Source organism: Lissotriton helveticus, chromosome 7 (genome assembly GCF_964261635.1).
Source record: "Lissotriton helveticus chromosome 7, aLisHel1.1, whole genome shotgun sequence".
In the NCBI taxonomy this organism is placed as follows: domain Eukaryota; kingdom Metazoa; phylum Chordata; class Amphibia; order Caudata; family Salamandridae; genus Lissotriton; species Lissotriton helveticus.
Genome location: NC_136068.1, coordinates 1,157,860,337 through 1,157,885,517, shown reverse-complemented (window position 1 = coordinate 1,157,885,517; position 25,181 = coordinate 1,157,860,337). Strand labels below are relative to the sequence as shown.

At 44.5% G+C, this 25,181-nt stretch overlaps 1 protein-coding gene across 2 annotated transcripts in view; it reads right to left on the bottom strand.

Annotated features, from left to right (window-relative positions):
- The window catches only part of WIPI1 (WD repeat domain, phosphoinositide interacting 1), a 412,373-nt gene that overhangs the window by 310,703 nt on the left and 76,489 nt on the right, over nt 1-25,181 (bottom strand). For both annotated transcript variants that reach the window (XR_013598783.1, XM_078654292.1), the window contains exon 2: nt 12,897-12,979. Coding sequence is in view for 1 of the 2 variants with exons in the window: in XM_078654292.1 (XP_078510418.1) it covers nt 12,897-12,979 (83 nt within the window). In the remaining variant the exon portion in view is untranslated. The remainder of the gene's footprint in view (nt 1-12,896; nt 12,980-25,181) is intronic.

Here is a 25,181-nt window from a genome sequence, read left to right as displayed (position 1 = left end):
GCATAGCATACCAAACACAACAAAACATAGCATAACAAAATATAGCATAGCAAAACAAAGCATAGCATAATAAAACACAACACAACAAAACATAGCATAACAAAACATAGCATAGCATAACAAAGCATAGCATAGCAAAACATAGCATAGCAAAACATAGCATAGCAAAACATAGCATAACAAAACATAGCATAGCATAACAAAACACAGCATAGCATAACAAATCAAAGCATAGGATAGCAAAACATAGCATAGCATAACAAAACGAAACATAGGATAGCAAAACAAAACATAGCATAGCATACAGCATCACTCAGCACCACCACAGCATCACTCAGGGGCACCACAACATCACTATGCGCTACTACAGCATCACTGAACGCCACAGCAGCACTCGTTCGCCACCACAACTTCACTCAGCGCCACCGCAGCATCAATCTGTGCAACCATTTAACAACAACTGGTTCAAATATGTTCTCTCAATGTTTCAAGCTTTATTACAAATGTCAAAAAAAGATGTTAATATTTCACTTCTGTTCTTGGATTTTCGTCACAATAAAATACACTGAACATAATCTTCACAAAAGTTATTTACAAAAGATTAAGCTATTGCCATTATAAATTACAATAACTTTTAATTAAGTATTAATTATTAAAGAAAATTAAAAGCCATTGTTATTTGTAATATTAATACATGTAAGTCACGTAAATACAACACATATTGCATTACAAATGCTATAGGTGTCACATTTGCAAAAGTTATAACTATTGACATTGTAAATGACAAAGCTATTAATTTCGCTATTTTCAAAACCAACACATAAATAAAAGATTTGTCATTTACAATAGCAATAGCTCAAACTTTCCTAATGCAAGACCTATTGCATTGCAAATGCTTGTTTTATTGAAGCCTCTGATGTTATATCTCCAATTTGGTGGCGCATTAGCTTGTGGTGGGGGGTCTCATTCCATATGCAGATTTTATGTATGGCGAATTGTAATTCCAAGTGAATCGGAGTACGAATGTGTTTGAAATTCTGTGTTCAAGGGGAATGCATGGTATGTTCCGGGGCGGAGCCTCCGCTCTTCTACGATTCAGAAAAGGGGGTGGTGATGAACAGAGTGTCTGAATTAAGCAGACCACTCTTACCCAGTCCAAAGATCAGGGCTTGATCCATCACCGTTATTTATCTCACTGCCCCATCCCAGCTCAGAACCTGGCTATATGCAAATTAGTCTGTCCCTGGCCCAGTGCATCATGGGAACAGGGCAGACCAAACTACCAAGCCAATTCTTCACCAGAAAGGAGACAAGCTACCGGGGACCGGTTTCTGGCAGTTCAGCCTCTTCGGCCCGGCTTGCTTGAATCCTGATGGAGCAGTGAGAAAGGGACTCATGTCTGAGTATACCCTGCCACACCTATAGTGGCCAAAAACGATTCAGAAAAGGGGGTGGTGATGAACAGAGTGTCTGAATTAAGCAGACCACTCTTACCCAGTCCAAAGATCAGGGCTTGATCCATCACCGTTATTTATCTCACTGCCCCATCCCAGCTCAGAACCTGGCTATATGCAAATTAGTCTGTCCCTGGCCCAGTGCATCATGGGAACAGGGCAGACCAAACTACCAAGCCAATTCTTCACCAGAAAGGAGACAAGCTACCGGGGACCGGTTTCTGGCAACTTCTACAACGCTCTTCTACAACACGTCTGGTAAAGGTGCCTAGGTACAAAAAAATAAAATTAGGCGGTAGGGCTTTTGGCACTGCAGCTGCACGACTGTGGAATAGGCTCCCTCTGGAGCTGAGACAAATGGAAGACCTCCTCCTTTTTAGGAAGAGTTTAAAAACTTGGCTCTTTCCTAGTGCTTAACTGATCATTTTGCGTCTCCCGGAACACAAGTCTGATTGTTACACTGTTGGTTCAGCGCCAGTATGCCTGTTAGGGGATAGAGCGCTCTATAAATATCATAAATAAATAAACGCTCTTTATCTCTACTACCTAGAAGTGCCAAATTTACTTTGATTGTGGGGCCACCTCTCTAGTATATTTAGTACTTGGCACAACCAGTTAAGATAATGATCTGCAGCATGAAAATATTTGCAAAGAGCAAGAATATCTAGACTGGCTATGAGCCAGCCTAAAGATATTAGTTTGGGCCCATCCCTGAGCCCAGAAGAAACATGTAAATTATGAATGGCTTCTTTTTATTGAGGATTTACAATAAGTTATTTGGTAGAGCATACCATGGTGAGTGTACTACATTTTGATATATCTGATGCTGTTAATCAGGAGGATAAAATGAATAGGTGGCTCACAAATGGACCAGTGAGGCAATGAGGTCGCAAAGTGACTGTGAGAAGTTGTCCTGGCATATGATGTCCACTATTCTAGTGGGCATCTTGCACCAGTCCAAAAAAACAATAATTGATGGTAGGTTTAAGACAACCTTTATAGAAAGCTAGCCTAGTGGTAGCTGTGGAGAGCAGCCTTCAGGCTAAGTCTTGAAGGAATGTAAAGCAGCTTGGTTTACCAGTCTATAATCTCTTGAATGATTAAATGAAAGAGCACCACACCAGGTATATATATAAAATATATGTATTTATTTTAAACACAACCCCTCTAGTCTCTTTATGAGGCTAGAGGCAAAAGTACATTACAAGAACTTAAATAGCACACAGTAAATTAGCACAGTGTACGTTTTGCCCTGGGGCCTCACAAACTATATACTAAGAAAGTGGTATAAGAATCATTTGAGAGATAGAAGTTAGGCCTAGGGCCTGTAGAACCGCTGGGGCAACCAGGAACCACCCAAGGTAGGGACGCAGGAAACCCACGGGGACGCGTGCAGTGTCTAAACACAGCGGCGAATCACCATTGACTTCTATGGCGAAAGTTAAAGTTACAAAGTTACAGTTTAAGGACACTTAGGAGTGGACTATGGTAAAACCCTTTCAGTACTGGACACTTCGAGAGTCAAGACCCAAGGGAGCACCAAAGTACTCGTGTTACCTCACCCACTGAAGCCGGGTGCATAGGGGTTATTTCGTGTCGGGTTTCGTTGTCGATTCCAATGGAGAGCTGCAAAGAAATGCTGCAGGCTTCCAGGAGAAGAGTGTCCGGATGATTCCAAGGGTGGATCGGAGATCTCGAGAACCTGAAAGCAGAGCGGACAGAGTCTGGGTCACTAGCCAGTGACCAGGATGGCGACAAGAAGATGCCAGCCAATGTCGGGTGCTTTCCAGTGAAGTAGGTGAAGCTTGACTCTTCGGCCACGAGGTCCAGGAGGCGTCGATGACAACCAGGAGCTGGATTCGAGCTGTCCCACGTCGGATGTCGAGCGCTGCAGCGTCGGTATCCGGATTGGACCCAACAAGCCTTGGCAACAGCAACCCACCCAAGATGACAAGATTGGCTTTGGTGCAGACCAGCAAGGTCGGAGGAACTCACCCTTTGGAGGGAGTCAGGGCACATCTGGAGCAACCAGGTAAGCCCTAGAAACAAAGTAGATTCCTTTGTGGGGACCCACTAGCCAACGGACTAGGGATCGCAAAGGCGCCTCTAGCTGAAATGCTGAAAGCGGGCCCACGGAACACTCGTGGAGTGTAGGTCCACAATCTTCGATGCAAAAGGTGCTCAGGGCTTGGACTACAAGTAGCCCAATGCAATACTTCGGGAATGCTTGGGAAGCCGATGCACTAGAAAATGTGTAGGATGTCCAGGAGTTCCGGTCCCACGTCTCTCGTGATAGCTACAGGTCTCAGCTTCGCTGGGGACTTGTGTCAGCCTCGGAGATGTCTGGAAGTCCCTGTCCTGTGTCGCAGATTCTTCGGGATCCGTCGGGAGCCTTGAAAAGGCAGAACCGCAAGACGCTTCTTTGGTGCCGGTTTGAACAGGGGAGTCACTCCTTGACCCCAAGGGAGATTTCTTCCATTTTCCAGTCGATATGGAATGTCGAAGGTCCAAGATTTCTGTTTCAGAGTTTCGTCCAGGGTAATTCAAAGTCCTAGGGACTGGGTTCCTATACTTATACCAAGTTTAGGGGTTGGACTAACTCTAGGGTCCCACCTATGGGAAAACCTGGGGAGGAGGTGGTTACACCCCTTCCCCTTTGCCAGTTTCGCGCCACAGCTGGGGCTGAGTGCCCCAGCAACTGGTTTGAACTGGGAAATGCATGGGACACCTTGTGTGCCTCAGGGAGTGTCTGAAAAGCATTCACTGAATGCAACCCACCCTGCCCCAATACACTAAAGCCTGTCTGGGGAGGTGCTGCCACCTCCCTGGTCAGGAAACCTATTGTCCAGGCCTCCCATGCCGGAGTTTCATCCAGCAGCAGGAGGTCAAACTCGTGTCTGTGGCAGCAGCATCCATTTTGTGATGCTGAGGCTCTTTTAAATATTTACCGGGTAAGTAAGTGTGTACATGTCTTCTCCCTCTAGAAGGGTGGAATTTTACCCCTGCCGTCAAAACTGGCGGGGGTAGGATTCCAAAGCGTTTGACACCAAAAACGACATGTTTTTATAAAGCCATTCCAGAGTTAGCATTAACCGTGAGGATTATAATGCACTTAAGAGTATCTGGTATGGCTATATCATAGAACAGCTATAAGGAAGGGATTCTGAAAGCTGCAAAGGGGCTTAGCTCATGCTATGGCACCCTCTCACACAAAACCAAGCACTCTGCCTTCAGGATTGTTAAGGCCTGCCATAGATGTGAATGTGAATATATATGTGAATATATTATATATATACATTGTATTTAAGAGCGGTAAGAATATTTAATATTGTGCACTATCTTACATGCACTTTATCTGTAAAAGTCTGTTCTCTATTTCTATGAATCATTTGGGAGTGATTTCAATGGAGCCATGTGGTATTTAAGGGCGTGGGTTCTCTAAGCATGTCATGTGATCAAGGCCGGGGGCAACCTGGTTGAAACGTGTCATGTTGGAGGAAAATAAAATTGCACTATAATAATTTACCTTTTGTTGCGGTCCGTTCCTGTTTTCAAGCACCGGGTGGAGTATTTTGCCCTTCTTTGTGCTTCTCAAGGAGTTGGTTGATATATAGATAGATAGATAGATATATCTATCTATCTATCTATCTATCTATCTATCTATCTATCTATCTATCTATCACCACCTTACACCACCTTACCCAGGCTGCAAGTGCAGACCTGTGGTGCCATTTTGGAAGGCTTCCCAGGGGTGCATTAATACATGCTTCAGCCCCTGGTAGGCCTCTGGGCTACCTATGCCCTTGGTACCTAAGGTACCATATACCAGGGGCTCACAAGCGTAACCCAGTAACCAATCTGGAGTGTACCTAATGTACAGGCAACCCATTTAGAGAGAGAACAGCTAGGCTGTGGTCCTGATAAGCAGGGCCACAGCCAGACTAAAGTCGATAAACCAGTGAAACACAGCAAAAAGTGGGGGTAACCATAGGAAGCAGATCCTACTCTCCTACAGTGACTGCGGCCCTGCTTGTCGAAGGGAAATTGAGGGTGAGTCACAACCTTTCCTTCATTAAATTCCTACATAGAACTGCTACAGATGTTTTATTCCTACATCTTTAAATGACTCTATAAATGTAATGCTTCATTCAGCTGTACATCAAAGTCCAGCAAATTGCTGGTTCTCCATAACTCTCTGCATGCTATCAATAAATGTAAACATAACAATTGACTGAGGTGCAACCGATTGTTGATTACAGCACTCAGTCTGTTACAACTGTGCACCGCCTTACCTTTTCAAGCCCTATGACAAGGGTAACTCGTCATGGAGTGCCCATTCATTTCAATGGAAATTAGAGGAGAAGAGTGCAAGTGCCTTAGCATCCAAGTGGTTAAGCAAAAGTGTAGGAGTTAGTTGTACCATCATTACATGGTGTGTAATAGGTGAGTAAGATGGTTAAAGATGTATAGGCCATATGAGCGAAGAATGCAATACTTGTTAAACATTTTTTTAAATACACATAAATTGTATTGCACAGTGGTAGTCACCACGGTGTAGTTATACGCAAGCCAGGGTTTCCAAAGGAAGAACATTTTCTATATTCTGATAGTATCTTTACCACTGTTTACCAAAACTTTATGACACACCGCCTGCCCCTATCCCCTCCCCCCCCCCTGGAAACAAAAAACCATCCACCTCGACTCCTTCTTCGAACATTTTGGGGTGATCCATCAAGCGGGGTCTGAGGGCAGGAGCACTTTTTACGTAGTGGAATTTAGACAACAATAGAGAGAAAATGTCTGACCAGACTGAACACCAAATTCGTCAGAAAGTAGATCTTTACTATGAAATTGTACTTTTTGTGATTTGGTGTTTAAGAGAAATTAAGATTAAAAAATAGTGATATCTAGCACTGAAGGGGTCTCTTGGTACCAAATAAAGCATTATGATTTGCTTAACCTGTGACAGAGCTGTGACGGGCTGACCGCAACAGGAAGAGAACTGTTGTGGGGGCCATTAGATGACTAAGGGATGCTGCCCTCAAGTCCTAAAAAATATTCAAAAATATGTATATAAAAGGAGATTGGGTAAGGATACCATACACCCCTAGTCCTTGTGGGCAGTGTCCCAGAGGTTCCCCCAGCAGCAATAAAAAAAAAATGTGGGCATTGTCAGAGACCACTGTATTCATTTATAAGTCACCGCAGCCCCCGTGTAATCCCAGAAGACCCTTGTTTTTTTGTTTTTTTTTAAAGGCTCATTTTGGGTTGGGGTCTGTGGAGCATTGTTAACCTGAGGGGGGTGGATGGCGGTAGACATACGTAAAGATATTAATTTACGTTAAACGATAGACATGCACTCAAAAACAAATGTGCTTCCCCTTAACCCTGCCTCATATGGCAGTTATACGTATATCTTCTAATAATAATTTTAAAAAATACTGTTTTTTTAAACGCAAACAAACACTGAAATTTACCAGTTATACATAACTGACCTAGGTAGAATTTGCGCCGCTGTGGTGCACTGCTTATCACTTTACACATTACTTCACTGGTGACATAATCACTTCAACACCCCATCAGGGATACAAACGCTACATAAATGCAAACATTTTTCCCTTTTTTACCCCACTCCAACCCTTCTCAATCCAAATAACTGACGCGCATATGCACCACTCAAATTACTTTTATATTTAACTATACTAATTCAACACTAATCCTTATGGGTTCCAGCGTAGTGTACTACTTGCCAAAAAAGCGCTTCAAAACCCCATCTGGGGTAGCAAGCACTATATAAATATAACCCTCTTTCCCTCTTCTATCCCGCCGCCTACCCTTCCCTATCCAAATAACTGAATAACATATCCACCACTCAAATTACGTCATATTTCACTATACTAGTTTTCAACACTAATCCTTTATGGGTTTTGGAGTTGCGTGGTACTCGCCAGAAAAGCGCTTCACCACCCATCAGGGGTAACAGGTGCTATATGAATGCAAACCTTTCTTCCCCTTCTATCCCTCTCACTTCAAATTACTGACTAATAGCCACCACTCAAATTACTTTCATATTTCACCATACTAATTCACCACTAATCCTTTATGAGTTTCCGGAGTAGCGTGCTACTCCCAATAAAAGCTCTTCAACACCCTATCAGGGGTAACAAGCGCTATATAAATACAAACCTTTTTTCCTCTTCCATCCGTCTACTATCTTTCCGAATCCAAATAACTGACTAACCTATCCACCACTTAAATTACTTTTTTATTTCACTATACTAATTCAACACTAATCCTTTATGGGTCCCGCAGTAGCGTGCTACTCGCCGAAAAAGCACTTCGACGCCTCGTCAGGGTTAGTAAGCGCTATATAAATGCAATTACAATACAACACAATTACAATCTTAGTATGTATGTGCATATAGGTTTTCAAATTTCAAAACCACAGTAGAACCAGGCGCAGAGAAACCTCTTTGGTCCATAGGCAAGCAGACAAATGAGATACACCAAAGAATTAGTCAAGAAAGAGGCACTTGTGTCAGAACAATTAATATGGCAGCAAGTATGGTAGGGTGGCCCCATTTCACATTAGCTCTCCCCAAGTTTACTGCAGGGTGCTATGTCCTTCTCCACACCCTTCTTGACATAAGAGATCTTACAAATTTCCATTTTACACCAGCCACTCTAGTAGACACCAGTAGTAAAGTTAAAAAATGTCTTTATTTGAGAACAACCAGACAGAAGGTGGCCCTTGTCTTGGAGAATGTTCGAGCCATGGGATTGGTGGTGACCCTGATTCTCTCGCAAAGTTTAAGCCACTTGTGGTGGTTTCCAGAGTCCATTAATTTTGCTGCCAGTTGCCATCAGGAATGTGTTGCAGAATATGGAGAGAATTGATTAGAATCTTGGCTTGCTAATGTTTAATAAAGTGCCGATAATCATTACTAACTGCGGCTATCAACTACATTCATCACCAAGAGGCACCTATCTCAGTCAAGGTCAACATGTGACTGCTTGCTTTTTCAGCGAAAAAAAATCTCTTATCTTCAAGAGCTGCACTGTCTTCTCTCCGTTTACATTAATTGTTTCTCTGTGCCGGAAATGCTAATAATTAGTGAGCTAGCACCAAACTGAATGTCATGAAACATCTAAGCATGTCTCTTTATGCCACTTCTATATGAAACTGGTGTCCCGCAATATTCTAATGAAAGTGATTGTGTAGAATGGAAAGCGTATACATGTTATAGAAGAGAAGTCATTGGTAGGGCTCTAGGAGATGGATGATTGTTTAGTACTGTTTGTCAAAATAGGTGTACTATAAATGGTAATTCTATCTTTTGTAAACGTTCTGTATTATATATACATCCCTGCACTAGTAAACCCAAGCATGTCATTCATAGAGCACCTTAAGGCAGATAACTGGGACATAAGGTTATCTACTAGCTGATGGGCTCTTTGAGTAACTTTTACAAGGACAAACCAGAACGTTGATGGCACGCGGCTCATGACTGATGTTTGACATACTCCTTAATGCACGGCCAATGAATTTACATTCGTAGTAATTTCTGTTGTTAAGACTTATCCAAAGTCTTTTAAGGAGGTTTCCTATGTATCTAAAGATTTAAGTTGCCTGTTATAAGAATTCCCCATTCCAACCACTGGACTTCAATTGGGGAATTCTGAAACCAGGTACACAAAAGAGAAACCTCTCCTCTGACTTCAGCAAATTGTTATTCAGTCCTTAGTGTTCTGTCTAATCAGAAATGCTTTTATCCATACTAATATTATAAAGAGAGAGCACAAACCTTTGAGGCGGGTAATCTCACTAACCACAGCACCAATCACAACACCCAATACAGCGTTGGAAAGGGCAGTTGCAGCAGAAGGACATAGGCTATGCAGACGGCCACCATATTTTTCTTTTTTTTTAATTATTTTTTTTGCAGAGTTTTATATAGTGCGAACTTGACCCAAACTGAATCAGGTATCAGAGCGCTTTATATAGCATCAGTTACGTTACATGAGGACACACATTCGTTTTTGTTAGGCACGGGGAGATTAAGCGATTTGCCCAGAATCACAGGATGTTTGGCGTCGTTACCAAGACTCGAACCCAGATCCCCAGGTCCAAGGTCGAGCGCCTTAGCCGTTAGGCCAACTCCTCTATATCTTTAAAAGTTAAACGAACCGTGCCATCAAAGTAGTCCCTTGTGGGCGTGTCTGCGTTGTGCTGTGGGTGTGGGTTGGGGGCGTGACTAACGCTGGGGGCGTGTGGTACGGCCATCACATCATGGGCTGTGGGGGTGTGCTGGGGGCATGACAAATGCTGGGGGCGTGGCATACGCTGGGGGGGGTGTGTCCGCCCTTCATGCCATGTGAGTTGTACATACAAGCGCCAATTACGTTGCTGTGCAGCATCAAGGGGCACGCTGGGGGTGTGAGAAACACTGTGGGCGTGTGTCCGGCCTTCATGCCATGAGAACGCAAATGCGCCGCATCAAGGGGCACGCTGGGGGCATGAGAAACGCTGGGGGTGTGTGCTACGTTCCGCCCTTCATGCCATGTGGGTCGTACATTAATCAGAAGATCGTCTGCTGTGGCCGTGTGCTGGGGGAGTGACAAACGCGTTCACCTGGAGGCCTGGTAAGTAACGTTACTGCAGCCTCTCCTGCGCGCTGTTACTGAACTCTCTCATTTAACGAAATTACACGCGCCTGCTACCATCAACCAGGGCTCTAGCCGGGCTCAGGCGGCGGATCAGTACACTGATTACACGCGCCTGATAACATCAACCAGGGCTGCAGCTGGGCCTCAAGCGGGGGAACACGCGCCTGCTAACATCAAACAGGCATGCATCTAGGCCTCAAGCGGGGGAACACGCAAATGAGCGTGTCTGCGGGGACAATTACTGCAGCCTCTCCTACTCGCGGTCACTCAACTCTCTCATTAAACGGATTTACCCGCGGATGATAACTCTCTCATTCAACGACATTACACGCGCCTGCTAACATCAACCAGGGCTGTAGCCGGGCTCAGGCGGCGGATCACTACACCAATTACACACGCCTGCTAACATCACACAGGGCTGCAGCTGGGCCTTCTCAGTCCCTATTCTAATGAAACAAAAAATTTTGTCTACCACCAGATTTTAAAATAAATTGCCCTTGCCAAATACATACATTACACACATTCTATTTCATACCCAGACAACGTCGGGACGGGCTGCTAGTTAAAATATATAGTAGTTATTTTTTTTTTAAAGGATGCCGTTCATTTCTTCACTCAATGTTTTGCTAACCAAATATAATTTCGAATTTACTGGAATAAAAATGTAGTGAAGGGGCAGGTCTGGTTTTCCTTTGTACAGAAATGGATGATATGTCATACTGTGTTTCTGTGTGCAAAGGCTGAGTGTACAGTCTGGATGCTGTGAGAATGTGATTATGCACAAGATTGTTTGAGTCTGTGTTTTGGGGCAAGCCCATAGATTGGAGCCGTAACTGGTCCTATCACAGTTTTACTGTCATAGACTGGTGTTGGGGTGGTAATACTGGGCTGCACTGGTGTTTGATTGTTTTATTTTCAGAAGTTTCAGTTTGAGCGTACCAGAAGCTGTAATCATTACGTGTGAGAGACATTTAATACGATGCTTGTCCAGCTTCCAGAGGATGTGGTCCTGGGTGCAGATTTAGGTGCTTTCTTTCTTTTGGCACCTGGTCATGCTGGTTTGACCAGCTCGTGTGACTGGGTGCTGGGCATGGTGGAGTGCTGGGCTGCAGTTTTGTGTGTGGGTGACATTATGAGATGAAGTCTATGTGTGTTTGTGTTGCTTGTGGAAGATGGAGAAGGTGTGAGAGTTTGTTTTGATATTTCTGGGTCACTGTTGCAGTGACATTAATCCTGTGTGTAGGGAAAGAGCATGATAAAGTGCACTGGTATGCCTTGTTTATGCAGAATGTAAAAAATGGGGATTAAGTATTGATGTGATGTTTACATGTATATGTATGCATAACTGAATGGGCATGCTCTACAGATTTGAGTGTGGATACCGTGGTTATGCATGGGCTGTTGGTGTCTGTGTGATGGGGAGGCATGGGACCTGACTACAGATAGAGGGAGAATGGAGCAGTAACAGGAACTTAGCAAACACAAGATGGACGGAGTGCTGAAACTTTTCAACTAATAACCCCAAGTCACACATCTGGGTTTAATCCATGGTTCTTTTGCTTACCCTGCCACCCCAGTTTGGACCCAGCCATATGCAAATCAGTCTTGACCATGTTCTTCAAGGGAAGCTAGCCTGGCTGATGAGGGATGGTACCCCGAAACTGGTCCCAGGATGCTTGTTTCTAGTCCAGGGAAGACTTAGCTTGGCAGTTTGGGCTGGACTGTTCCCATGAGAAACAGAGTCAAGACTAATTTGCACATGACTGGGTCTGAACTGGGGTGGCGAAGTGAGCTAAAGAATGATGATGGATTCAACCCAGATCTGTGACTGGGGGTGAGGTCTGAAAAGTTTCAGCGCTCTGTCCATCATCTCCTTGTGTTTCTTTTGTTCGTCCTAAGTTGGCAGGTTATGCCCAGAGGTGGGTCCCTCGCTCACTTTGCCAGTGGATTCAAGCTAGCCTTGCTGAAGAGGGGTATTACCCCGAAACCGGTCCCAGGATGCCTGTTTCCAGTCCAGGGAAGACCTGGCTTGGCAGTTCAAGCTGGACTGTTCCTAAGAGCAATAGTGTCAAGACTGATTTGCATATGGCTGGGTCTGAACTGGGGTGGCGTAGTGAGCTTAAAAACGATGATGGATTCCACTCAGATCTTTGACTGGGAGTGAGTGTCTGAAAAGGTTCAGTGCTGAGTACATCATCTCCTTGCATATGCTTTGAGTTTGCAGTAACAGGAACTATCGCACTGTGGTTGTAAACCATGAAATAAAGAAGTTACCTCCTTCCTGGATGGCTTTGAATGCATTTATGAAACCCCTGCCCTCCAACTACAATACATAACTTAGAATAATCTCAAACTCTTTTATTTTGTTATCACTATACGTCAACAACTCTGAAACTGAAAGGGACCTTGGTTTTATAAAACAGCTAAAAGAGAGCATTCAATGAACAGAAAGAAATCAAGTTCTCTTTAAACAATACGCCATAAGCATAAGTAGGGTTGATGATGTCTGGTTCGGTTTCGAGACCTATTATGAAATTTGCTTGATGTTGTCTTAATAAACTATTCACATTTTTGCTCCCCTCGCTAGTTTAATACAAAGCACTGTTATTCAACAACGTCCAGCATGAAAACTTATTACGGTATTGGGGAGGAGTCAACAAAGCTCATTTAATTAATATGTATGCAAATTATTTATCTGCCTTTACTGTATACACCTCTGCCATGTAATGTGAACTTTGATCTTCATGCCAACAAATTGAAAAAATGAAGTCTCACCACTTTCATGGACAACTTCCAGCTGTTCAACAGTGCCCAGTGAGAAAAGCTTGTAACCAGTTGCGGTTCCAACGGCCAAGGAACTGTTAAACAAAAACATAATTTTGTTATTAAACGAGGTATATCATGATGCTGCAAAAGATTTTTACTAATTAAAGAAATGCATCTGTTTGCATTTTTAGGGTTCACCAACATTTGTGTGATCAAAGCGGCATATGACACACACACACCCACACCCACACACACCCACCCACCCTTACAGTTAGGCATGCTAAAAAGATATTAGCTTACCTATAAAAAAAAACTGGAAACTAACAAAAAAAACACAAAGGTTAAAATTACCTTATAGTTAGGTATGCTACTAAGATCTTACTTTACATTTTTAAAAATTCTGAAATTCACTGGAAAAAAACAAAGGGTTAAGTGACATTATATATGGCAGTTAAAACCAGGGCACAAGTCCTAAAAAAAAAAAAAAGAAGTGGGGGGACTAACCAGGCTAGGCAGTATGCAAGTGAAATCATGACGCGTGCCATCACAGCAAATGATGTCACGACACGTGACACTGCATGTGGCATAACTAAGTGACTTGAGATATTAAGTCCTCATGCATGTTTATCAGTTATAACACGAGTACAATTATGTACATTATGAAATTCAACAAATTAGATTTGGCGTTGGAGTTGTGCCAAAAAATAGCGCAATCCTGACACAAAATCTGAGCCTCAACTAATATATTTATTTTTTTAAACCCTGTCAAAAAGAAATTGACAACAAGGAGACGCATGGCAGTAGATCTGTTCTGTTTAATTGGTTGCAAAGTCTGCATTTTAAAATATTTTATGAGTTAAGGCATCTGCTGTAAAGTTGTCCAGTAAATCTCAAGGAATAATAATAATGGTGAGATAACTATAGGTTAATGCAGTAGCTAGAAAGATCTGTGTTTTGTGAAGTCCCAGATTTGAATCAAAGTAGTATAGAAAGTTAATGTATTTCCTGCAAAGCACAATCTGCAGCACGCAGATGACAGATTTTTATTTTATGTAGATAGTAAAGTGGGTTACTGCTTTGAACACAGATAATTTTGAAACCTGCAGCTCATAAATTGCAATCCTTGTAATATAGCACAGTGAGCTATGAAATCCTGCATTCTATAGAATGCCTAGGTAATGTATAGAATGCCTGAAAATCGAACGTCACAGGATGAAATGATTGATATTTTATACATTGCCTAAGCATTGTATACTTTGCCGGATTGTCTGCCGGCAAAGAATATAATACGCCTAATCCCGCCCTTTTATTCCCGCCTGGCAATTTGTGAAATCCGACATTCTATAGAATGGTTAGGTAATGTATAGAATGCCTGAAAATCGAACGTCAAAGTATGAAATGATTGATATTTTATACATTGCCTAGGCATTGTATACTTTGCCGGATTGTCTGCCAGCAAAGTATATAATACACCTAATCCAAGAGACAGCACAAGTTATCAGCAAGCGAGGGGCAGAGACAGCACAGGTTATCAGCAAGCAAGGGGCAGAGACAGCACAAGTTGCCAGCAAGCGAGGGGCAGAGACAGCACAAGTAACCAGGCAAAGAGCAGGTGGCAGCTGTGCGGTGGTGTGGGGAGCGACCTGCCTGCAAGCAGGGTCAGAGGTCGTGTATAGCATCCGGCTGAGGTTCCACAGACGCTCTGCCGTCATCTTTTCCCGTGGTTCTTGTATCACCATGTCGGAAGGGAGTGTAGTGCCAAGACAGGAATCACGCCATGCTGACATGCAATGACGGTTCTGCGATGAATTATCTCAAGTAAGAGCCAATGCTGCTAAAAACTGTGTTTTGCTAATCGAAACCAGTTACCAAAAGTTAGTGGACGATGTGAAAAAGGCTAAGACTACCATTAAGAAGGAACCACGGGACTATGGCTGGTGAAACACTATGACGTAATGATGGTCGAGAATACGACTAAGTTGATCTATCCTGTTAAAGAAGGTACGAGTGCTATTCAGTTTTACGTCGCGGACTCCGAGTTATTTGACGTACTCCATAAGGCCCATTTGGCTATTGGTCATGGAGGACGGGACAGGATGTTGAAAGAACTTTCACCAACGTATAAGAACATTACCCGTCATGACATGGAGCCTTACATTCACCTTTGTGAGCCTTGCCAGAAGAAGCAAAAAGGTGTTAAAAAAGGTGTTGTGGTCAAGCCAGTGTTTTTTTCTGAATTCAACTCCCGTTGTCAGGTCGATCTCATCGATTTTCAGTCCCATCCTGACAGAGAGTGCAAGTTTATAATGGTGTACCAAGATCATCTCACTAAGTTTGTAGTTCTCAGGGCTCGGAAATCAAAGAGAGCGGAAGAAGTAGCCTACAAGCTCGTCGACATATTTACGTTGCTTGGTGCTCCAACTATTCTACAGTCCGATAACGGCAGGGAATTTGCAAACAATGTGGTAAGCAGCCTAAAGGAGTATTGGCCCACCTTGAAGATCGTCCATGGTAAGCCGCACCACTCACAAAGTTAGCGTCAAAAGAGCTAAATCAGGACATTGAAAATATGCTGTGTGCTTGGATGCAAGATGAAAAAACTAGCTGCTGGAGTGAGGGATTGCGGTTCGTCCAACTTATGAAGAACAGAGCTTTTCATTCTGGGATTAAGAGGTCACAATACGAAGCTCTGTTCGGCTGCAAAGCTAGAGTAGGTCTCTCGACGTCGTCCCTGCCTGATGACGTTTTACAAGACGTAGACACTGAGGAAGAGTTTGAAAAAATAATAGAGAGCGTACAAACAACAGCAGGAAGAAAGACGAGATGAATCAATGCAAGAGGCACAGCTCCCTACAGAAGACATAGCTGAGAATGCAATCCATGATGGAGGAAACCAAAACAGTGATGAAGCCATGGTTATCGAAGAGCCTTCCATTTCCGTGGTTACCGAAAATCTTTCTTCTTCCGCTATCTGTTGCTTCTGCTTAAAAGAAACCAGCAGTGCTCCTACTTGTCGAAAGTGTGGCCGAAACGTTCATGCCATCTGTGGACATTCTCCTAAAGACGATGATGGCGACAAAGTAGAAGGTTATGGGGTTAGCATTTTGTGCAATATTTGCTTCAATATTGAGAAAGCTATCCAAAGTAAAATGGAATCGAAATCGAACCTTGAGATTCAGGCACAAAAAATGAAAAGGGATTCTGACAAAAAAATTCCTCCTGTGCCTTTGGGTGCCACTGTGCGAGTTACGATTCTCCATTATTTAATAGTCTGGAATGCCTTAAAATATTTAGTGAAGTTGTGGAAAAAAACATGCACAGCTGATAGAATTTATCTATACCACTGTATTACAACTATTTAACATGGGCATGTGCCTAGATATCCACTGGTGGTCAATGTATTGTCAACAGCAGCCTTGGCCTTTCTCACAGCTTTTTTAGAACAGGCTTTGGCTTTAAGTCATAACCTACTTTGAAGCATACCTGTGCAGCCCACATAAGGTGCACTCAGCCTTTAGTTTATTTAACCTAGAGCTAACCTTCCACCCCAAACTTCCGTTAAAAAATGACCGATCACAATATAACTTTTACACTGCATAATTGCACTTGTCATCAGGGCTTACGCTATGTACATGCTATCTACCCACATGTGTACACTCAGTAACTCTACGCTGTATTTGACTATGATGTTATCAGTGCTGTCACCAGTGATGTAATTTAGATTATAATTTAACATGTCATGAGTGATGTACTTTTCCTAGGCATTCTATACAATTCCTAGGCATTATACAGAATGACCAGTACCATTTACGCAGTGTTAAAAGGCCACAAGATGAGAAGCCTTTACTAATTAATACACATTTGAAACTGAAAGAACAAAACTACGAAATAAAGCACAGGATATTCTTACCGGAAAACAATGAAAGCAGAACTAAGATTGAAGTACTTGTTACACTAAGAAAGGCCGGAGTAACACGTTTAATTGTACTCATTTTTATTCTTCACACAAAAACACCTTATATTTTGGCACTTTGTTCTTGTACATACATTTCACGACTTAAAGAAGAATGCGAACAGAATATTCTTATCGGTAAAACACAAAGCAGAACTGGCATGACCTACAGAATGCGAACAGAATATTCTTACTGGTAAAACACAAAGCAGAACTGGCATGACCTACTTGTTGTAGCACAAAAACACCTTCTATTTTGGCACTTTGATCTTGTACAACATACTTTTCACGACTTAAAGAAGAATGCAAACAGAATATTGTTACAGGTAAAACACAAAGCAGAACTGGCATGACTTACTTGTTGTAGCACAAAAACACCTTCTATTTTGGCACTTTGATCTTGTACATACATTTCACGACTGAAAGAAGAACCCTTTATATATAGGTGGACCAGTGATGTGTCTTCTAGCTAACAGCATGGCTTTGCTGTTGATTAGACTAGTTTGAGATACCAAGGTAAGGGGTTACATGCTCCTGCATGCCTTTCACCTGCATTTGGGTTCCAATGTGCGACTACCCTGATCCTGGGACCTTTATCTAATATGATTAGTATGTGTGGAATCTTTCTATACAAACACAGTGAGTCTGTAAACTCTAGGGTAATACGAACAATGGACATTAATGTAAAGTGAAATGTCTTTCTTCCAAAATGCCAAAGATCTTGGTACACTAAGTCACTGGTGCTGGGAATAATGTGTGCCTTGATACAGTCTGTAAAATGAAATGCAAAATTGAAATAAACACAATTTTTTCTGTTATTTGTAGCCCTGATGAAGTCAGTATTTGCGGCGAAACACATGTTGGCAATCGTGACTACTTTGAAGACCTTATCTTGAATAAATGATCTATGGAGTCCAAGAATTGAAGGAACAACTGAGGATCACATTATTATTTAAAATCAAATATTCATTACAAATTGTGTGCCAATTGGGAATTTGAAAACACATGTGAAGAGTGATGAATTACTTGAAGTCCCCAAATATATAGGATGGTGCCACAATGACTGATATATTCAGTAATGTCACCAATTATGTCATTTGAGATGTCATCAGTGATGTAATATGTGAGGTCATAAACGGTGCATGGCAGGGGCAAAATTATAGTTAGCTCAGTGACATACAACTGGTGAATTTCAGATGTTTTGGGATTTTAAATATTACTTTGTATCTTATTTCAATACTGAAACATCACTTTAAACTTTGATTGTATACACACACACGTCTGTAAACTTCCCCAACAATAAAGTTTTCCGAAAACCATTACAAGACAAAACAAGCATTGACAAAGCCAGAAGGATGGCAGCCAAAGACAGACCTATTGTATTGGCTTTGCCTCTGCTTATTAAAATGATAACGTCTATTTCTCATTATGTCCATTACTCGACACTCACACTTTTGATTCTCACTACATACAACCCACTTCGTTTTCTTTCTTGTTTTTTTTATTAACTGTAAAGAGCTGCTAATTACATAGTGTCCCTGCTAATGCTGGATTTTTAACACTGCAAGTATTCACCAGTTTTTTTTGCCTCGTCATTCATTTCTGTTTTCATACATTGAATAGGTTTTTCGTGCAAATGTGTTCACGACCATGAATAAGACCGCAATAGAAATGCAGTAAGTAACAGCGGGTTCATCTTTATCCATCCGCATGTAGCACTGTCCTGTTCCAGTTATTCTGTACACAGGGTGGCTGGATTATGATCTGCCAGGCCGCAAACAATCGGAAAAGATACTTTAGCACACGAATGCATCCGCCACAGATTTCAAGGTCAAGGACTCAGACGCTTCTGACGCAACTCACTCAGCCTGTCCTCCGAGTTGAGTACTATTCAGGTGCGTGACCCAGAGTGTTCATACTAACAATTATTTGAATGACTGGTGACCACAGGATGCAGGCTCGGTAATTGCGCAGAAGAATGCGGCTACCACCTATTGTTTATCCTGGCGGGCGGAGTCTGAGGAGACACGCGCCAAGGGCTCAGGCACGATCATGACGGCGGTGACTGCAAGCCAAGGGAATGGCAAACAAGCCCTTTCAGCGCGTCCCACGCTGGCACGCGGCCATCTTTAGCAACAGGAAAGGCAAAGAATGAGGAGCAGCACGTAGAGAGATTTATTCAGTGACGCCGGAGACAGCTAAGCACAGTTTGTACACAAGCAAAGTCATAACAGGATGTACGTATACGAATTCATTTCATTGTCACTCCTTCTGCCCTCAGGTATGAAGTCCGCATGAATCCTTAAAGTCCGCACAGCGCCCTTTTCAGAGATCTTCTGGCACTCCGGCAGGAGAGCAACTTTATTTCACCCAAAAGCTTTACAAACAATTGTTGGCGAAAAGCCTGGGTTTACTAAGTAAATACCATAGAACCTCAAAGTGAAAAATGTAAGCAACCTACTCCTAGAAAGTGACTAGACGAGCTATATATAACAGGGCCCGAGGTGGATTCTACACACTGCTTTTATGTGTCACTGCAGTGCAAGTTACAATGTGCTTTTTCCCTAACGAGAAAATTCACATCCAACGTCCACATTTCTCAGTAGGGGGACAGGTTGATAACGGCTGAGCAGCAAGGCACAACCTTTGACCCCATGTGACATCAACTGTACTGGCAGCATTGAATGTGATATCATCAGATGGGATATTGGCACCACGCAGGAAGCCATAGGCCGCACAGAACAAGCGTTGCAAACCGAATAGGTCTCGCACTGGCTGCCAGCCTTTTGGCTTAATCGATATTTTTTTTTGTCATTGCTTTTGTAAAACTTTATTGTTGCGAGGGCTGCTGTGAACTTGTCAGTATTAAAAAATAAAACAAACGTACAAACACAAAATAGACAGGAAAAAAAATTGTTGGGTTCTCAAAAATAACACATTGCTATAGGGGGTCCTGAGACTGGAGGAACTACTTTGGTTGCAGAGGTACTCATTATGATAGAGAAGAATGCCACCACTCACAGCGAAGTAAGCCGATCGCTGAACTGGTTGACTGACACATTGCCCCATGATGGCTGCCTTCGTGGGTGGAAGAAAAATATGAATGACAATTACAGACCAATGGATGAATAAGAATATATAGAAAAACCAAAGGTGGTGTAGGGTGACCAACTGGCATTGGTGCAAATTCAGGACGGTGAGTGTAAAAATTCAGGACAAAGGGTCAAAATTCAGGACACAAATTCAGGACCGGAGGTCAAAATTCAGGACAAATCTTCAGGACAATAGGTACGTTTTACAGACACATCAGAGGTCGCGCAATAGTATATAAGTAAGCCTAGCCATTTCCAAACATATTCAACCATTTGCAAACCTATCCATCATGTATCCTTCCATCTATCATTTCACACATCCATCCCTTCATTCATCCTTTCACTCATCCATCCACTATCCATCCATCCACCCATCCACCCTTTCACCCTATCCATCTGTACACTTATCCATCCACTCTTCATCCCATCCATCCATTCACTCATCCATGCAGCCATTTACCCTTTCACCAATCCAGCCATCCTTTCACTTACTTATCCTTCCACCCATCCACTCTTTTAGTCATCCATCCATCCTCCCTTTCTCTCTCCATCAACCCTTTCACTTAGCCATCCTTCCTTCCATCCATCCATCCACCCACCCATCCATCCATCTACTCATCCACTCATGAATCCATCCATTGACCCTATCACTCACCCATCTATCATTCCACTCCTTCACACATCTATTCATCCTTTTGTCCATCTACCCTCCCTTTCACTCTCATCCATCCTTACATCCACCCTTTCACTCATACGTACATTCATTCGCCCTTGCACTTATCAATCCATCAATCCATCCATCATTTCACTCATCCACCCACCCACCCATCATCCACCCAACCATCCACCCACCCACCCATCATCCACCTAACCATCCACCCACCCACCATCCACCCACCCACTGATCCATCCTTTCACCCACCCACCATCCAATCCACTGATCCATCCTTTCACCCACCCACCATCCACCCACCCACTCATCCATCCATCCATCCTTCTACCCACCCACTCATCATCCATCCATCCATCCTTCCCCTCATCATCCATCCATCCTTCCCCTCATCATCCATCCTTTCACCCACCCCCTCATCATCCATCCATCCTTCCCCTCATCATCCATCCTTCCCCTCATCATCCATCCATCCATCCTTTCACCCACCCATCCATCCATCCATCCTTCCCCGCCATCCATCCCCTCATCCATCCATCCATCCATCCCCTCATCCATCCATCCTTTCCCTCATCCATCCATCCTTCCTTCCCCTCATCCATCCATCCTTCCCCTCATCCATCCATCCTTCCCCTCATCCATCCATCCTTCCCCTCATCCATCCTTCCTTTCATCCATCATCCATCCTTCCCCTCACCCATCCATCCATCTCATCCATGTATCCTTCCCCTCATCCATCCATCCTTCCCCTCCATCCATCCCCTCATGCATCCATCCCCTCATCCATCCATCCATCCATCCTTCCCCTCATCCATCCATCCATCCCCTCATCCATCCATCCTTCCCCTCATCCATCCATCCTTCCCCTCATCCATCCATCCTTCCCCTCATCCATCCATCCTTCCCCTCATCCATCCATCCCCTCACCCATCCATCCATCCCCATCCATTTATCCTTCCCCTCATCCATCCATCCTTCCCCTCCATCCATTCATCTATCCATCCATCCTTCTTCTCATCCATCATCCTTCCCCTCATCCATCATCCAGCTACCCTTCCACCCAGCTATTTACATTTTCTCTCCATCCTTCCCCTCACTCATCAATCCATCCATCCTCTCATTATCCATGTATTCAATCTTTCATTCATCCATTCACCCTTTCACTAATTCATCCAGCCATTCGCCCATCCCTTCACTTACTTACTCGCCCACCTTTCCATATTAATTTTGAGCTGAGCCCTTTTGAGAAGAGGCCCATTAAGAACTTCACCCTCGCTGCAGGGGCCGTTCCAGGACTGGGACAGAAGCCACCCAGGGCGGAGACAGGATCCACCACAGGGGGGGACAAGAGCCATCACAGGCGGGGTGGACTGGAGCCACCACTGAGGGGAGGGTAGGAGCCATCACAGGCGGGGGGTGGACTGGAGCCACCACTGAGGGGAGGGCAGGAGCCATCACAGGTGGGGGTGGACTGGAGCCACAACATGGGGGGACAGGAGCCATCACAGGCGGGGGGTGGACTGGAGCCACCACTGAGGGGAGGGCAGGAGCCATCACAGGTGGGGGTGGACTGGAGCCACAACATGGGGGTACAGGAGCCATCACAGGCGGGGGGTGGACTGGAGCCACCACTGAGGGGAGGGCAGGAGCCATCACAGGCGGGGGTGGACTGGAGCCACCACATGGGGGGACAGGAGCCATCACAGGCGGGGGGTGGACTGGAGCCACCACTGAGGGGAGGGCAGGAGCCATCACAGGCGGGGGTGGACTGGAGCCACCACATGGTGGGACAGGAGCCATCACAGGCGGGGGTGGAGGGGGTGGACTGGAGCCACCACAGGGGGGGACAGGAGCCATCACAGGCGGGGGTGGACTGGAGCCACAACATGGGGGGACAGGAGCCATCACAGGCGGGGGTGGACTGGAGCCACCACATGGGGGGACAGGAGCCATCACTAAGGGGAGGGAACAGGATCCGCCAGGGTGGGCACAGGGGTGGGCATGCAGTATTCTAGTATCATCTTGGGCTCCTCGCCCCTCCTGCACAAGACAACGAGAAGACAGGCTCTCTGTCCAAAATGCCACCCCCACTGTGATGTACAGTACTTACAGGAGATACTCCCAGAGAACTGATTTAACTGATTGTCCTCCATACTTTGATAATCAGTGTGGGTGCGATTGTGCCATTTCTTTATTGTATTACATTATAGACTGAATGTTTGAAGAACCGAGGTTTGCTTACAATTTAGTGACAGTAATTAAGCTCGGTGAAGAGAAGCACATGCTGCCTCGGTGTAATCAGGGGTGTAATCTGTCCGAGTCTAGGATGTTTGGGGCCCTGGGTATAAATGGAATGTGTGAGCCCCCCTCTAAATTGCAGAGACATGATGCATTCAGGGCTGTTTGCATGTGAATGGATGCCCCTGCTCCTGAACCTGCAGCCCCTCCCTCTCAGTCACCTTCGAGCACCTCTTAACAGCTCATCAAGGGCTGGAGGTGTGAGGGTTGCCATCCCGCTGTGACGCTCCAATGCTGCTGAGTGTCTGAGGAGCTTTGGTGCAGCATCGGAGTGAAGGAGGGAGGTGGGGGCAAGCTGTGCCGGCGTTAGGGTGGGGCAACCGGTGCCCTGTTAAAATGACGGACAAATGGCGTCCGTTAAAGAATCCTTCACGGACAACGGACAGACGGCCGAAATTACGGACTGTCCGTGAAATTTACGGACGGTTGGTCACCCTAAGGTGGTGATGGACGGAGCGTTGACAATACAAACACTCACCCCCAGTCAACTGATCTGGGTTTAATCCATCACCGTTCTTTAGCTCACTCCGCCACCCCAGTTCAGACATGGCCACATGCAAATCAGTCTGACCCTGTGCCTCATGGGAACAGTCCAGCCCGAACTGCCAAGCCATGTCTTCCCTGGACCGGAATCAAGCTTTCCAAGACCGGTTTCTGGCATTACAGCCGTCTTCAGCCGGGCTTGCTTGACTCCAGTGGCAAAGTGAGCAAGGGACTCACGTCTGAGCATACCCTGCCAACTTAGGGCGAACAAAGAAAAACCAAAGGTGGTGATGGACGGAGCGTTGACAATACAAACACTCACCCCCAGTCAACTGATCTGGGTTTAATCCATCACTGTTCTTTAGCTCACTCCGCCACCCCAGTTCAGACATGGCCATATGCAAATCAGTCTGACCCTGTGCCTCATGGGAACAGTCCAGCCCGAACTGCCAAGCCATGTCTTCCCTGGACCGGAATCAAGCTTCCCAGGACCGGTTTCGGATTCATAATCCTCATCAGCCAGGCTATCTTGAATCCAGTGGCCAAGTGAGCAAGGGACTCACGTCTGAGCATACCCTGCCACACTTAGGGCGAACAAAGCGATACAAAAGGGGATGATGGACGGAGCGTTTGAGCAAATCAAACAATCACCCCCAGTCAACTGATCTGGGTTTAGGCCATCACCATTCTTTAGCCCACTCAGCCACCCCATATCAGACATGGCTATATGCAAATCAGTCTGACCATGTGCCTCCCCTCAGAATGGATCCAGTGATACCGAGCAATCTGACTGGCAGGCTGCAACACAAAAAGAAATATTGCGGCCACTATTACAAAACAAAAACACAAGATTTAGTGCCGGGCGTCCTTCGGGACTCAGTAAAGAGCCTGCGGGAGTATCACAACTAAGCCTGGGCGAAGTACTATGCTACGCTCGCGTAGTTTGCTCTACTTCGCACTACGCAAATTGCACGTAGCACATTGCAAACAAGCATAGCGGTCATTTTTTGCTTGCTCATGGTCCTCAACGTCAAGTTGGCAACCGCAAGCCGGCCAAATGACATCCCGGCGAGACTTTTTTCTCATTCGCGATCAGCAACATCAAGTTGCCGATCGCGAGCATGGGAAATAAACCTCCTGGTGAGATTCTCAATGCGGGGGGGGTCAGGTTTCTCATTGCGAGTGGTCGCGTATGCTCGCAACTGCTGGTGATGAGAAACTACCAGTCCACGTTGAGAAAGCTGCCACTCGAGTAAAAATCTACTCGAGCGGCAGAAAACGACCGCTTGCACTGTGCAAGATGCAGTTTGCACTGATTGCACAGTGCGGACAAGCATCCGGCACTGTGCAATCAGTGCAACAGCATTTTGCACAATGCACTACACAGTTCGCGTAGTGCGAAGTGCGCTACGCGTAGCGCTACTACGCGAACTACGCCCAGGGTTAATCACAACACTGCGAAATCTTTTTCTTAAAAATTATGTTTAAGTGTCCATTGGGGATTGCTAGACTGTGAGTGGGTTGGCTAGCAATTAAGTGTTCGGTGATGTCATCAATGATGTAATTTAACAGGTCACAAGCAACGTCGTAATATGTGAGGTCATATCACTTGATAGGGGAGCAGGTTATAGTTAGCTCAGTAAACTATAACTTGACAATGTTTTTTTGTTTTAAAGCTATAGTTTTTATATTATTTCAAGGCCTAAGTATAACATCACTTTAACCTTAATCGGTGAAGTTGGATCTTCTTGCCATACTTAACTAAAACGTCTCTTTAACCTCTGGTGGGCAAGTCCATC